The sequence below is a fragment of the Amblyraja radiata genome, chromosome 1 (assembly GCF_010909765.2).
Source record: "Amblyraja radiata isolate CabotCenter1 chromosome 1, sAmbRad1.1.pri, whole genome shotgun sequence".
In the NCBI taxonomy this organism is placed as follows: Eukaryota; Metazoa; Chordata; class Chondrichthyes; order Rajiformes; family Rajidae; genus Amblyraja; species Amblyraja radiata.
Window position 1 is genome coordinate 106,795,729 of NC_045956.1, and position 16,252 is coordinate 106,811,980.

Sequence of the window (16,252 nt, forward strand, 5' to 3'; positions counted from 1 at the left end):
GAGGCCATCTGACTCGAACCTTCTCCGGACACTGTTCCGAGGGACTAGTTGCGCCACTCGGAGGCTTCGGGCTCTATGGGGTGATTCTGGGCCCGGCTCCTCCTGCGTCTCACCAGGTAAAATACCTGTGCGTTGTGACACTCCCTGTCCCTCCAAACACTTCATCCGGGTCTGGTGAATCTTCAGGCCTCGGCTGTTCTTGCAAACCTTACCACATCTGCATTTGATACTCATAGTCGGCTGTCCGTTGCCATTAGTCATTAACCTTTGATCCGTCCAATTGAGGTGCTCATCCTCCCCCCCTCTCGGACACCCCTGGGGGTATTTTTCCATGTGTTTTTCTGTAGCATGATTTGGGTCTCCTCCTCTCAGAGGATGCGGTTTGGGCTGCCAACCCGCCCCGCCCCGGTTGCCGTCTTTCCGAGCTATCCACTGTCTCTCCAGTCGTCACCACCCTATTCTTGGTTGTCAACCAGTCTATTCCTGGTCGCCACTGGTTTCACCAGCACAGTGATTGATACAAATACATCGATAGATGCTCCTGAACACATCATCAGTGATGTAACCTAAAATAACACTGAGGAACAACAGGAAAGAAGGGTGCCAACCCGAAACATTGTTCGTCCATTTCCCTCCACAGATGCTGAGTTCTTCCAGCATATACCAACATTGGGAAATAGATTTTCTGATTATCATCTGATGTCTTTAAGCAAACTATGCACAACTTGACTTCCACATTTCACATCTTATAGTGGTAACAACACTTCTAAAGTACTTCACTGACTGTAATGCACTTTGAAACACCCTGAAATAATGAGGCACTTGGAAGGGAATTATCGCTTATGCTACTTACATGTAATAATTTTAAATTTAGATATCGATAGAACAAATCCAGATTAATTATAAGGAGACACAAGAAACTTATGCTACTAATGTTTTGTTAGTGGAAGTGCAGCTATAATGTCTCCCCTGGTGAATGTCAAACAAGGTATTAGACAAAAGGGGTATTTGTGGTACCAGATAGATGCAGTATCTCGCTACATTGCTCTACATCATCACGTTTCCCTTTCCCCAGACGAGTCTGAAGAAGGGTTTTGACCCGAAACGTCATCCGTTCCTTCCCCCCAGAGATGATGCCTGTCCCGCTGAGTTACTCCAGCTTTTTGTGTCTATCTTCGGTTTAAACCAGCATCTGCAGTTCCTTCCTACACGAGGCAGTATCTTTGACAGATGTGTCAGATTTACCTTTGACAGGAGAGCACATTCTCCAGTGGTTCATTTGTTTTGAACTCAATTCTCACCTCTGGCTTCAAGAGGTAATTTGTATATGACACTGACTATTGCCCTGAGCCCAGCAAACAACTTGACCAGTGAGCCAAATTAGGTGAGAATAGCTGATATAGTCTCCTGCCCTTGGTAACGTTGCCAGGAGCACAGCGAGGTACTGAAGGTGTCGCCCACTGGAACCAGGCCTCCACGCACTCAAATAAACAATCACCACATAATTCCCTCTTCACCATAGGAATCCTTTTTCAGCTAAAGAGCACCAGTGATGCAACCAAGAAAATTAGAGAGAAAACAAAACATATAAAGTCTCTAATCAGGAGTTAATCCATGCAATCAGTGTTGTTATATTGGAGATCACATGTTTAGTTTTTCTTTTAGAGACACAATGTGGAAAACAGAATGGCAACAGTAAACAAAAAGCAAAATACTGCAGCTGCTAGAAATAAGAACTTAGAACATCAGTATTCTGTAAATATCCAGCAGGTAAAGCAGCAGAGTAAACAGATTTCCTGATTTTGTTATTTCAAACTTCCAACATCAGCTTTTGGGTTTTGTCTGGGAATGACTTGCTTCATGACAGAGGAGAAAAGACCTTGCTCTTTATCTGGATATGATCAAAAGGTGGCGCTATAGCATTGACAAATAAACGGCACTGTTCAGAAATGTTTGAATAACTAAGCCTTTAAGCGTGAATGTGATATTTTCAGCAGACAAGAAAATAATGCTGTCATTTGAGACAACTTCATCCATTGTGGTAATGTAAATGCTAAGCTATTTAGCTGGATGGGTTAATGATTTTTCTAAAACTGCGGTCAGGTCACCTGTCAGACCAAAGCATCAATAATTTGTGAGTAAATATCTGACAGTACAGATGGCAAATTCCGTCTCCAACTCTGAATTTTGCTTCAACATTCAGTGACATGCCCTGAGACCAGTCTTAGTGGACAATGGGTAGTATCAGTATTTCGGTCCTCAGCAGAGGCCTCACCTTTGTCCCCCTCCGTCCCCACCTCAATGAAATCCGCGCCCACCATGACTTGGAGCTCTTCTACCACGCCTCCGCCTCACAGCGTTCTTCCATGGGAAGGAGTCCTCGCCCCCTATTGATGATCCCTTTTCCTGTCTCCATCGGACCCCCTCCTCGTGGACCCCCCCTCACAACCTTCCAGCTTTAGACCTTTTTATTCAAAACTGCAGGCGGGACATCAACCGCCTCAACTTCTCCACTCCCCTGTCTCACTCTAACCTCTCCCCCCCTGAACGTACAGCCATCGACTCACTCCACAACAACCCAGACTGGATTATCAAACCCGCCGACAAGGGAGGTGCCGTGGTAGTCTGGTGCGTCGATCTCTACAAAGCTGAGGCCACGCGCCAACTCTCGGACACCTCCTCCTACTTACCCATAGACCATGACCCCACTGACGAGCACCAGGCCACCATCTCCAGCACCATCACTGACTTCATCCACTCCGGCTCCCTGCCCCTCCGAGCCTCCAACCTCATCGTTCCCCAGCCCCGCACGGCCCGATTTTACCTTCTCCCCAAAATCCACAAACCTGACTGTCCTGGTAGACAACATTGTCTCTGCCTGTTCATGCCCTACTGAACTTATTTCCACATACCTTGACTCCATCCTATCCCCCCGGTGAAATCCCTCCCGATCTATGTTCAAGACACCTCAGACACTCTCCGTCGTCTCCGGGAATTCCATTCTCTAGGCCCCCATCCCCTCATCTTCACCATGGGCGTCCAGTCACTCTACAGCTCCATCCCCCACCAGGATGGTCTCAAAGCCCTCCGGTTCTTCCTCGACCAGAGAACCAACCAATACCCGTCCAGCAATACTCTCCTCCGCCTAGCGGAGTTGGTCCTTACTCTCAATAACTTCTCGTTTGACCCCTCCCATTTCCTCCAAATACAAGGCGTAGCTATGGGCACACGCATGGGCCCCAGCTACGCCTGCCTCTTTGTCGGGTACGTCGAGCAATCCTTGTTCAATACATACCAGGGCCCCATCCCCGACCTCTACCTCCGCTACATCGACGATTGCATTGGTGCTACCTCCTGCACCCGCACACAACTGACTGACTTCAACCGCTTCACCAACAACTTCCATCCGGCACTCAAATACACCTGCACCATTTCCGACACTTCCCTACCTTTTCTTGACCTCACTATCTCCATCGCAGGTGATAGATTTCTGACCGACATCCACTATAAACCCACTGACTCCCATGGCTGTCTAGACTACTCTTCTTCCCACCCTGCTTCCTGTAAGGACGCCATCCCCTACTCCCAATTCCTCCGTCTACGCCACATCTGCTCCCAGGATGAGGCGTTCTGGGTCTACCTGAGTCCCGATGAGAGGGGGTGGCCGGCGAACTGGCAGGAGCTGGAGGCGAAGGTGATTGCCCGGCTGGGACGTTGGTCCGGCCTACTTGGTGTGCTCTCTTACCGGGGCAGGGCTGTAGTTATAAACCAGCTGGTGGCCTCTCTGCTGTGGTACCGGATGGCCACTATGGTCCCGTCCTCTTATTTTATAACCATGTTACAGAGGAGATTGGTCAACTTCTTCTGGGGCGAGAGGAACCACTGGGTCTCTGCTGGGGTTCTGAGTCTCCCATTGGAGGAGGGTGGTCAGGCGCTGGTCTGTATTCATACCCAGGTGGTGGCTCTCCGACTCAGGACCCTGCGGAGGTACATCTACTCGGACTACCCTCCTAAATGGCACGTGTTGGCGACGTATTTTTTACGCCAGGGGCGCTGCCTTCAGGAGGGCTCACGGCTCCCATTAGCGGGCATGAGTCGACGCGCTAGGCGGGAGTTGCCTGGCTTTTACCGTGACCTCTTGAAGGCCAGGAATTTGGTCACCTTCAGCCAGGGCCCTACTCCTCAGGGGGAGGGGGGTGTCGTGGCTGTGATGGTGGGTGTTGAGGAGAGACGTGTGCATGGAACGATTCCGGACGAGCTTGCCCCCGTTCAGTCGGAATTGTTCATAGGGCCCAAGGCCCAGGTCCCTCCCCGAGAGCCGGCCCCATGCAACATGAGCCGCCTTTCCGAGATGCCCAGCGTACCGTTCTGTGACGCGGAGAGGCGCGTACTGTACAGGCTGCTCCTGCACACTCTCCACTTCGTGGCCCTCATCTTTCGTCCAGACACACCCTGGCGGTCCGTGTTACCACCTGACGAGGGGAGCGGTCCCCAGTGGAGGTCTATCTACAAGGGAGTCCTCCCCCTTTACATCGGGGACCTGGGGTGGAGAGTATTGCACAAAGCCGTGGCCTGTAATAGGTATTTGAGCCGGTTCACGGACTCTTCCCCTGCTTGTCATTTCTGCGGTGAGGAAGAGACCGTGTTCCATGTGTACATAGAGTGTGAGAGGTTGCAGCCACTGTTCGAATATCTGAAAGGGCTGCTCCTCAAGTTTTGGCTACATTTTAGTCCAACATTATTAATTTATGGGCACCCGGTGCAGAGGGGGGAAGGATGGGAGGGAGGAGTGGGTCTCCCTGTCGGTCTGCTCCTGGGCCTGGCCAGGATGGCCATTCGCGGGTCCAGGCAGCGGGCAGTCGATGGCTGCACACCGGTTGCCTGCCTGCCCCTTTTCCGGGGTTACGTCCGAGCTCGCGTGTCCCTAGAAAAGGAACACGCGGTGTCCATGGGGACTGTGGAGGTCTTCTGTGCACGCTGGTCACCACAGGTGGTTGAATATATTATCGATAAGAATGTTAATATTTTAATTTGATAAATTTGTTTAAGTGTTAAGAGGGAACACGTGGTGTCCATGGGGACTTTGGAGGCTTTCCATGAATACTGGTCGCCGATGAAGGTCGAGTGTTTTGTTGATAAACGGAACACTCGACCTTCAACGGCCATTCGTGGGTCCAGTTGACGTTGACGTTATTAATTTGACGATCATTTGTTTGTAAACTGTCAGCATAGGCAGTCTTTGATTGTGTTAATACTCTATGTTTATTTTTATTTTTTGAATAAAAGTAGTTTCATAATTAAAAAAAAAAAAAAAAGGATGAGGCGTTCCACACCAGGGCATCGGAAATGTCCTCATTCTTCAGGGAACGGGGGTTCCCCTCCCCTACTATAGATGAGGCTCTCATCAGGGTCTCTTCCATACCCCGTAACACTGCTCTCTCTCCCCATCCCCCCCACTCGTAACAAGGGCAGAGTCCCCCTGGTCCTCACCTTTCACCCCACTAGCCGTCACATAAAACAAATAGTCCTCCGTCATTTTCGCCACCTCCAACGTGACCCCACCACTCGCCACATCTTCCCATCTCCCCCCCCCCCGTCTGCTTTCCGCAAAGACCACTCCCTCCGTAACTCCCTTGTCAATTCTTCCCTTCCCTCCCGCACCACCCCCTCCCCTAGCACTTCCCCTTGCAACCGCAAGAGATGCTACACTTGTTGCTTTACCTCCCCCCTCGACTCCATTCAAGGTCCCAAGCAGTCGTTCCAGGTGTGACAGAGGTTCACCTGCATCTCCTCCAACCTCATCTATTGCATCCGCTGCTTTAGATGTCAGCTGATCTACATCCGTGAGACCAAGCGTAGGCTTGGCGATCGTTTTGCCGAACACCTCCGCTCGATCCGCATTAACCAACCTGACCTCCTGGTGGCCCAGCACTTCAACTCCCCCTCCCATTCCGTATCCGACCTCTCTGTCCTGGGTCTCCTGCATGGCCAGAGTGAGCACCACCGGAAATTGAAGGAACAGCACCTCATATTCCGCTTGGGCAGTTTGCACCCTAGCGGCATAAACATTGACTTCTCCCATTTCTGGCAGCCCTTGCTGTCTCCTCCCCTTCTCAGCTCTCCCTTAGCCCTCGAGCTCTTCCTCTTCCTTTCTCCTACCTTCTCCCCCCCCCCCCCCCCCCCCCCCCCCCCACCACCCTACATCAGTCTGAAAATGGGTTTCGGCATGAAACGTTGCATATTTCCTTCACTCCATAGATGCTGCTGCACCCGCTGAGTTTCTCCAGCACTTTTGTCTACCTTGGGTAGTATCAGACCCTGGTGGTAATGATTACTCTCACATCGGCCCCACCTTGCAAACTCCAACGGGTGTTTGATGGCCTGCTTCGACTTGCTGGGCCAATGGGCTTGTTTCCATGCTGTATCACTGAACTAAACTCCAACTGGTTGGAATTTAAAACAGCATTCAGTCAGCAAGAGCAAGGAATGAAACAAGTCCTAGGCTCCTTTATAATGTTCCTGTCCCCACTGGCTGTGGATAGAGCAAGGGGTTGGTAGTTATAATTCCTTTCTGGGAGGCAAACAACATTTTCTGGGAAACTAAAGTTCAAAGAAGAAAGTGAGTTTCACCCTGCTCAAGGACATTTACACCAATCATTGAACGACTGCATTATGTTTCAAGGTGTTTGCCATTTTACACCATTTCCTATTACTTATTCCCTGGCTCTTACCCTTTCAGCAATAGAGCTTGCACAGTGGAAATGTTTTCATTCCGCCATTCAGGGCTTAAGCGTAACCACTTTCTCCGTTGCACATGGTCACGTTCTGACACAGTGTGAGTCACTGTGTGACCTCTGTCAACAAATCATAACAGAGGTGTTACAACAGAGAGGGAAAATACAAGCAAACCGACAGATAAACGACACTGCACTTTTGATTAATCCACAATGATTCCAAAACCAAGCTAAATTATCGGGCAGTGAGGTTTAATTAGGCTCTAGAGCCCTGACTTCACCCCTTCTTTTTTGAGCATGCCACTTTTACCAAGAAATTTGAGTTATCTTAAACAATTATTGCACTGTAATAAATTATAAAAGGGGGAAGAGGATGTTCTTGTTAATAGGCACTCAGTTAATCAGTGGCATTTGGAATCATTGATAGATATGTCTTAAAACACATAACATTCACTTCAAATGACCGTCATTGCAAATCATTTTGCAGCCCTTTTTTAAAAAAGATACTCATCTACTGTTTGTGCCTACAATGGAATGATTCCTTGTAAAAAACCTCCAACGGACTAATAGACCTTGCAGCTTTCCCAATCTTTAGAATATCTGGAGCTTTTGTTTGCTTTATTTCCACTAATAGGAACTACTTGTGCTATGTCAACAAAGCAATTCCTGGAATTATAGGGACATCTTGATTATTTAAAGAACTGATTTTTATCTTCTACAGCTATATAACCATTGGTCCATTTTGATTAAGGCAGACGTAAGAAAAATACCTCCTTTATATTTCCCAGTCAAACTATTTCTATTTGGTAACTGTTGAAGATGCCAACTTTTCATATTTGGGGACCGGCAGATTTTTTTGGGGGTTTGCCCAACAGTGCAAAGCAGCAATGGTGACTGGTTAGCTTCTCATTACTAATTACATATTCATGTGCCACCTAACAGGTATTACAATAATAATACATGACTGACAGGGGGGACACCTCATTAAAACATCCAGAATAGTGAAAGGCTTGGATAGAGTGGATGTCGAGAGGATGTTTCCACTAGTGGGAGAGTCTAGGACTAGAGGTCATAGCCTCAGAATTAAAGGATGTTATTTTAGGAAGGAGATGAGGAGTAATTTCTTTAGTTAGAGGGTGGTGAATCTGTGGAATTATTTGCCACAGAAGGCTGTGGAGGCAAAGTCAGTGGATATCTTTAAGGCAAAGATAGATAGATTTTTGATTAGTACAGAGGTTACGGGGAGAAGGCAGGAGAATGGGGTTAGGAGGGAGAGATAGATCAGCCATGAATGAATGGTGGAGTAGACTTGATGGGCCGGATGGCCTAATTTTACCCCTATCAACTGACATGAAGGATTAATCCTTTCTCCGGGTATGGATAGTGAAGTCTTTGAGCATCTACATTGAAAGGGCATAGTTGGCTGTAAATGGCATGGAAATGCCAGTATCCATCCCCTTTGCCATGGGGGGGGGGTTAGAGTTATTAGTGAAGAACAATTGCTTTCAAACTACGGGTCATCAAAAATACATGGAGATACGCGGAGAAACCCAGCCTTGTGGGTCGGAGTCCACGGCCGATGGGGAACCTGCGGCTCGGGTCTAGGTCGGCGCCATGGAGGCATCCAGAGAAGACCTGGCGTCAATAATGGAGAGGTCAATGTGGCGGTCGATGAGGGTGCCGACCGCTGGACCAGGATGGACCATGTGGAAGTGAGGACGCCGCTGCCGGGGGAAGGAACAATGGAGGACCCAGCGTGGGGGGACCGCCGTGAGGGGGAGGGGGGGTAGAGGGGGAAAGGGGGGAGTACAAAGGGGGACAGGGCACGGATTCTTAGTAACTTTGTAGGCACCCTTTATGTGGAGACTATTATATGCCCTGGGTATGTAGGCAAAGAGTTTCACTGTGACTTGTCAATAAAGTATTCATTCATTGGAGATGTCTTCCTGCTTTTCAGGGTATGAGAAGGATAAGATAATGGTAATAAATAATGAGGGCCTTTGGGAACTGTGGCCAAATATCAATTGGATCACAAAAATAAAATTGAGCAGGCTTTTGCAACACATAGATCAGTAAATGTAAGTTGTCTTGAAGAATCTTATCCGATGAGTGAGTTTCTAGCTGATGTTACAGTGGCAGCACAGTGACATTTAAACAGGTTCATCACTGTTGTTGATAAGACTGTTTTGAAACAGCATTGACAGCAGCTCCACCAAGCAACGATTGAAGTAGTGTATGATCACAAGTGTCTCGTTGGCTCAGATGGTAGTGGAGGAGAGAAAGCATCTCTTATAGTCAAGGTGACTCTCGACAGACCAGAACCCCTGACAGAGCAGGAGAGTTTTAGCTATTGGTTAGTGGGTTTCTTGCAGTAGGGTGAGCCTTCCCTGCCTGACCCAGATATCACAATTTATTCTTTCTAATCATTATCCTTTCAAAGGATGGGGTGTCACTGTTACGGTGATTTTGTTTGTTGCCAGGTTCCTTAATGCCCCTGAACTGAGTGGCCAATTTGGAGCACAATTTAGAGTCACAAGAGACTGATGGAGTTGTAATCTGGACAGCACATCTCCCCCATCCCCATCTGCCCTCATTCCCCTCCTCACCTGCTTCGACCTCTCACCTGCCAGTCCCTGCTTTACTTTTGCTCTCACCTCACAAACTCCGTTCTACACCCTCAGCCCTGATGCTTTTCGTTTTGACCGGAAACAGCGACCACCCCTCTTCCTCCATAGTTGCCTTTGGATGTCCTGAATTTCTCTCAGTAGTTAGTGTTTATTGTGACGGTTTGGAATCAATCACATTGGGTGGTGTGTCTTTGCTGAATCCATTGTTGAAGAGGGCAGCCAACTGCTCCCCGCTTCCATGTAAAATTAAAGTGTTCTGGATGAGCACTCTTTGAGAATACGATTGTGGCATTTAAGAGGATTCTGGGTAGGCATATGGATGTTCAGAGAATGGAGGAACATGGATTATGTGCAGGTAGACAAGAGATGGTCTTGGCATCATGTTCGGCACTGAAACTGTAGTCTGAAAGGTCTGTTCTTGTGCTGTACTGTTCTATGTTCTTCTCAGTAATAGGTCTGATTATCTTGATTAGAAATATCAAGGTTGCAAACAGTAGTGTAGCTGTTTAGAAAACTATGGATCCATAATCCAACAAAATGTAGGTCTTTTCAAAGTGGAGTTGTGATGACAGATGCACACATTTCATATTGTAACGGACCAGAGATAATGTACCATGCATTCAGCTCAGATTCTTGAAACTTCTTACAAAATTGCATTACTTACATTTATCTGTGTTAAAACATTTACAGGATGTCTATAAAACTTGGGTGCCTGCCCATTACTCCTTCAGAATATTTTTGCTGCTTGCAAATCCATCATAAATTGCAAGATAATCTGGTTATCAATCTCTAAACCCGCGACCGCCAGCAACCGCAGGGTCTCATAAAGCAGATAGCAGAAGGTGGGCTGTATATTTTTACATTAAAAAGGGCTTCTAAAGATCCCTTTATACAAAGTTTAATATTGCGAGTAGCTCAATTTGGGCCCATTATATCGCGCAGTATTTTTCTGGGCATTTGGGGCACAAATCTACCGCAATGTGAACGTTCTAAACCAGCGCGTTCCACGGGGACCCACTGGAAAGCTGATTTAAATGGGCATTTATTTACAGCAATTGAACACTGAATTCCTTCCATTTGGCCTATAAATTAATGTAAATGAGATTTAAAAATCATGTTTTATTGTGAATTATTTGTGAATATTATTTGGACATTTAGGCTATTTAAAAATGTTAATCATTTATTAAGAAATGGATAGATGTTTAGATCTAGTAATTGAAGTCTGAAATTAGCTACAATTAGGTAACTAACTAATTATATGCTTTAATTTCAGGTCATCCAAACTAGCTAATGCTCTTGGGAGGGTGCTGTGGTAGCACATGACGTTGAAAGTCAAGTTTAAAGACAGGGATCAGCTTGTACTTCCATCCGAAGGTGTTCTCTCTGCACTGCTTCTCAAAGAGGGCTTCCACTGCTACTTTTGGCATAATTAGAATCGTAAACTCCCCTCAAGAAATAACAACAAAAAAGCAACAAATGCTCCACCAACTTTGAAGAGAAGTACAAAGGCAGGATACTTCTTTTAGGTGACCAGGTTTCTCCCAGAGATAGGTTAAGCATCGATTATGATTAAATATAAACCTTGATAAAAGAATACTCACTACATGAATCAACAGGTCTGGGTTAAGGAGGCCAATGCACTACAAGCGCAGTTGAGTGTTGTAAGTGCCCCTTAGTCAGGAATCTACAGTACTACACACTACTGACCTTACCCTAAACCCATCTGCCTGCAAGCCAGCTGGCTCAGCTCTTCCTGCCAATCATCAGCACAAACGTGATAGTCAGATGTCGACCTGTGTACGATCACTGGAGACAAGGAATCCATGCCATTTGACAGCGACACTGTAAACAAACAACAGACAATCATTGTGGTGTAGAACAGATCAGTATAGGAGGAGGCCACTCGGCCCACAATGTCTGTGCTGGCTCTTTCAACAATCCACTTAAACAACCCCATTCCCTTGCTTTCCCCCCCCCACAACTGTTTCCCTTTTCAAAGCTGCTGTTAGATTGGATCACAGTCGCCTACCATGTTTAATGATTTACTTTACACCTTGCTTTTTCTGCTTACTGAATCATGTGCCATTGTTTATTTTTAGACCTTGGAGATACAGCTTGTAAACCAGCCCTTCACTCACCAGCGATAACCCCTTGCAGGAGCACTATCCTATACACTAGGGACAATTTACCGAAGCCAATTAATCTGTAAACCAGTACGTCTTTGGATTATCGGAGGAAACCGGTGCACCTGGAGAAAACCCATGCAGGCACAGAGAGAACACACAAACATCCAGAAGTTGAGCACTTCTGTTAAATCGTCCTTTCTGAAAGGAATATCCTCAAACATACTTTATTTTGTATTTGTTCAAAGTCAATGAGTTTTCTATTTTGTCAATGACAAATTGACAGTATTTCTTTGCTTTCTCTCTTGGGCTTTTTGACCAGAGTGGTACCACAGCCATGCGAGCCTCAAAATCAGCAAGTTTACTGTTTGCAGCACAAGATCCTGGACATAGATCAGGAGAAGAGACTTTGATTAAAATTGCCCCACAGCATTACAAGTTGTCGGCACTGACAATGTCATGCTGGCTGAAGCCAGGTAATTGGACAAGTACATGGATAGGATGGATAGGTTAGAAGAATATGGGCCAAATGCAGGCAGGTGGGCCTAGTGTAGATGGGGCATGTTGGTTGCCGTGCTATAAGATTGCTTTACTAATACTTTATCTGCATTGCATGTGCACAAGAGCAATTTTGTTGTAGCACGAGGTAGTTTTTGATACAGGGTGGTTACAAAGTGACGGTGATCTACTGTCCAGGCCTGGAGCTGAAAATGCTAATTTTCTTCTCAGTACCTCAAAGTTATGGGCCGGTCAAACTTACGCGACTTTTTCTGCGACTGCTGGCACTCGTCATGTTGAAAATTCAGACGCTGCGACTCTTTGGGCGACTGAGGAGACTACTCACGACCATACAGGCGACACCCTGGCGGGCGAAGCCTGTATGGTCGTGAGTAGTCGCCCAAAGAGTCATACCTTGTTCTGGTTGCCGCTGGATTTTCAACATGTTGAAATTTTTCGGCGACCTGCAACGACTATGACGGGTGCCGGCAGTCGCCAAAAAAGTCGCATAAGTGGGACAGGCCCATTAAGAAAATTCTGCAGGACCAGTTCACCAGATTAACACATGCTAGGAAAAACAATCAAGTAATTGAACTTTGAACATGTAGCAGTCCAGTAAAGTGTGGTGATTAGTAAGAGCTCGGATCACTAATGGTTAAATAGCTTTTGAGTTAAGGTTACTGAATATATCAAGCAGAGGTTGCAGTGCAAAACTGACCACAGTTCCACTCATCAGAGCCATCAGGACAATCTGTCCTCCCGTCACACCAGGCACGACGGGACACACAGTCATGATTTCTGCAGACCACCTCATGCTCTGCACAGGAAGCTGAGAAATGGAAGAGGAAAGGAATTGACAATAACTATAACAAGCAGTAAAAATATTTGGTGCACACAGCCATTGAAAATACATTACCACAAGAATATCATTTTTAGACAAATGTCTCATTCATGAACTTGGTATAAACTAAAAGAGAGAAAACAAACCAAAAATAAATTCTGAATTAAGCATACTAATGAGGCTCTAAGCTAATATGTTCCCAAAACCCAATGGCAACAGCGATGGTGGATATGTTGATTGTAATCTTTCAAAAGCCTTAGATTCTGGACAGATACCAAGTGATTAGAAAATTACTAATGCAATACTTGAGTAAGAGGCAAAAAACAGGTATTAGGCAATCCCTACTTTACAGGAGGTGGGTTGCCTTCCTAGAAAACCTTCCATATTGCATAATGCAACATCATCAGAGAAGATTTACATGGACTTACGGGACTGATCTACAGGGAGAGGTTGAGCAAGCTAGAACTTTATTCTTTGGCATGCAGGAGGCGGAGGAGTAATTATAAGATCCCACAGGGAATAAATAGGGTGAATGCACCTTTTCCTCAGGACTGATGGGAACCTGAGGGGCAAATATTTCCACACAGAGGGTGGTGGGTTTATGGAACGAGCTTCCAGACAATGTAATTGAGGCAGGTACAATATCAACATTTAAAAGACATCTGGATAGGCACATGAATAGGAAAGGTTTAGAGGAATGTGGGCCAAACACGGCCCAATGGAACTAGCTTAGATGGGACATTTTGGTCGGCATGGATGAGTTGGGCAGAAGGGCCTGATTCCATGCTGCATGGTTCCATAACTCTATCATATGTGCATAATCAAGAAATGCATGTTGAAACAAATTAAATGTTAACACAAATTCTATGAGAATTACTTTTTATTGCATATCATACTCTTTTAGGTGGTTATGATGTGTGTATTCTATAAGGGTACATTTCCTTTACCAGAATGGTTGTAATGTGATCACTTGTATTGGAAAAGCTTAGAATCAATTATTAAGGAGGGAATGGCAGAACATTTGGAAAGTGCTAATCTAACCAAGCCGTGTTGGCATAGCTTCATGAAAGAGCAATCACATCTGACTAATATTTAGTGTCCTTTGAGGAAGGATCAGTCAGATCAAATAGCAGGGGCATTGTAGATAAAATATGCCTGGATTTTCAAAAGGCCGCACAGAAGATAAGATAGATAAAACGACTTTGACAAGGTGTTGGGGGTATACGTTAGCATGGAATTGCTAACTGGCAGGTAGCTCTGAGTAGGGATGTGTGTTTTTTTCCATGCTGGCAGCCGGTAAACCAGTGGGGCACCACAGGGATCAGTGCTGGGACTGCAGCTGTTTACAATATAAAGGGGAAGAGTACTGTAGCCAAATTTACAGATGATACTAAAGTAGGCGGGAAGGCAAATGCGAGAAGGGTTAACTAGTTTACGGAGAGATGCTGATAGGTGAATTGGGCAAAAGCTGGATAACGTGTGATTCTGTTCATTCTAAAAGAGACAATGATCAAACAAAGTAGTATTTAAATATAGAATACTGCAGAAAGCTGCAACATCAAAATACTTTGGAGTCCCTGGAAATAAAGGAAAGCTAGCAACCGGGTGAAAAGGTTTAATAGGAATCTGAAGGGTAACCTTTTCACACAAAGGGTGGTGGGTTTTTGGAACAAGCAGCCAGAGGAGGTTGTTGAGGCTGGGACTATCCCATCATTTAAGAAGCAGTTAGACGGGTACATGGATAGGACAGGTTTGGAGGGATATGGACAAAATGCGGGCAGATGTGACTAGTGCAGCTGGGACATGTGGGCAAGTTGGGCCAAAGGGCCTGTTTCCACACTGTATCACTCTATGACTCTGTGCTGCATGTAACCAGGAAAGCTAATTCAGTGTTGTTTTTTCTTTCAAAGGAGTTGGTGTGTAAAAGTAGCAAGCTTTACTGCAACTGTACAAGGCACTATTGAGCCAGCATCTGGAGATCTTTGATCTGGAGTGCTGTGAACAATTTTGATCGCTTTTTAAAGAAAGAAACAATGTATTACCATTGGAGGCTGTTCAAAAAAGGTTCCTTTGGATGATCCTGGATATGGGAGGGGTTCCTTTGTGAGGATTGGTAGCAGAGATTGGGTCTGTACTTATTGGTGACTGGAAGAATGAGAGTTTATGGAAACAAGATTCTGAGAGGATTCGACAGTGTAAATGTCGAGAGGATGCTTCCCCTCATGGGAGAGTCTCGGATCAGAGGGTTTGTCTCAGAGTCAGGGACACACATTTAAGACTGAGATGAGGAAGAATTTCTTCTTTGAAATTCCTTGCACCAGAAAGCTGCAGAATCAGAATCCATGAATTATATTCAAAGCAGAGATTGGTTTTTTTAAATCAGTAAAGGATTCAAAGGTAATGGGGAGAGAGCAGGAAAGTGGATGAGTAAATGTGCCATTCAATTCTGCCATTCAATGCCAAGATCTCATTGAATAGCAGAATAGGCTCCAGGGGCCAAATGGCCTACTCACATTCCTCTTTCTTGAGGTCTTATAGTCTGTTCAGCAAAATCTTTGATACTAAATGTAAACTTGGAATCTTTTGATATGATGCAGGAATGCAGATGCTGCATGCTAATTAATGAATTATGAAAATCTATTCATTACTGGTGGGCAGTTTGGTCACACTTCTGCACGTCTTTATTGATCACTGAACACTCCTCAAATAGTCCTATTTGATCATAATGATATAGTCCTCTATGAGCATAAAATAGTCAAATAGTCCAGCGATTTAATCCCAAAAGATATGCTCCATCATCATAAAATAAAGCCCATTTGTACACGCTCTTGTGATTACGAAAATCCATGTCTGATGTGCCATTGAGTTGTTGAAAAGGGAAGCACAATGCATGATGCTAGCGTACAGTGTTATAGTAATATTTACAAGTCAATCCATTTAGTTGCATAGGCTCAGAACAGAAAATGAAACATCTGAAGTGAATTACCCCCAGGCATTTTAAGGAAGACATGCTCTAAAGCAAAACAAATCAATTAATCAACACTAAAGTATATAAAGACAATGATGAATTACAGCAATTCTTTTCATCTGCTCTGTCAGCGCAGTCCTGGAAACCATCACAGATCATTGTGTGCTTGATACAGGTCTTGTCAGAAGGGCACTCCCAAAGGTCTCTCTCACTACAACCTGAGAACAGAGGAAAAGTCAAACAGTCCAAAAAAGAATGAGTAGATTACTTTTCTGTAATGACTGATATTCAATGCACAGAGGTAACAAATAAAGATGCTGATTTATTATTATTTCCAAGTTATTCATATTAACATGTCAGTGAATATTTATTTTCTTATCATTTTGGCAGGAATCTGAAGTCCTTCCATAAGCTAGTGTGCTGTCTAATTCACCTCTACCCAGTTGTAGATATTGGACTTT

At 45.3% G+C, this 16,252-nt stretch overlaps 1 protein-coding gene across 3 annotated transcripts in view; it reads right to left on the bottom strand.

Moving 5' to 3' along the window:
* Window positions 1–16,252, bottom strand: part of corin (corin, serine peptidase) — a 169,412-nt gene that overhangs the window by 23,430 nt on the left and 129,730 nt on the right. For all 3 annotated transcript variants that reach the window (XM_033028134.1, XM_033028143.1, XM_033028152.1), the window contains exons 14-17: window positions 15,896–16,009; window positions 12,701–12,811; window positions 11,074–11,203; window positions 6,732–6,854 (exon numbers count right to left, since the gene is read on the bottom strand). In XM_033028134.1, the coding sequence (XP_032884025.1) occupies window positions 6,732–6,854; window positions 11,074–11,203; window positions 12,701–12,811; window positions 15,896–16,009 (478 nt within the window). The remainder of the gene's footprint in view (window positions 1–6,731; window positions 6,855–11,073; window positions 11,204–12,700; window positions 12,812–15,895; window positions 16,010–16,252) is intronic.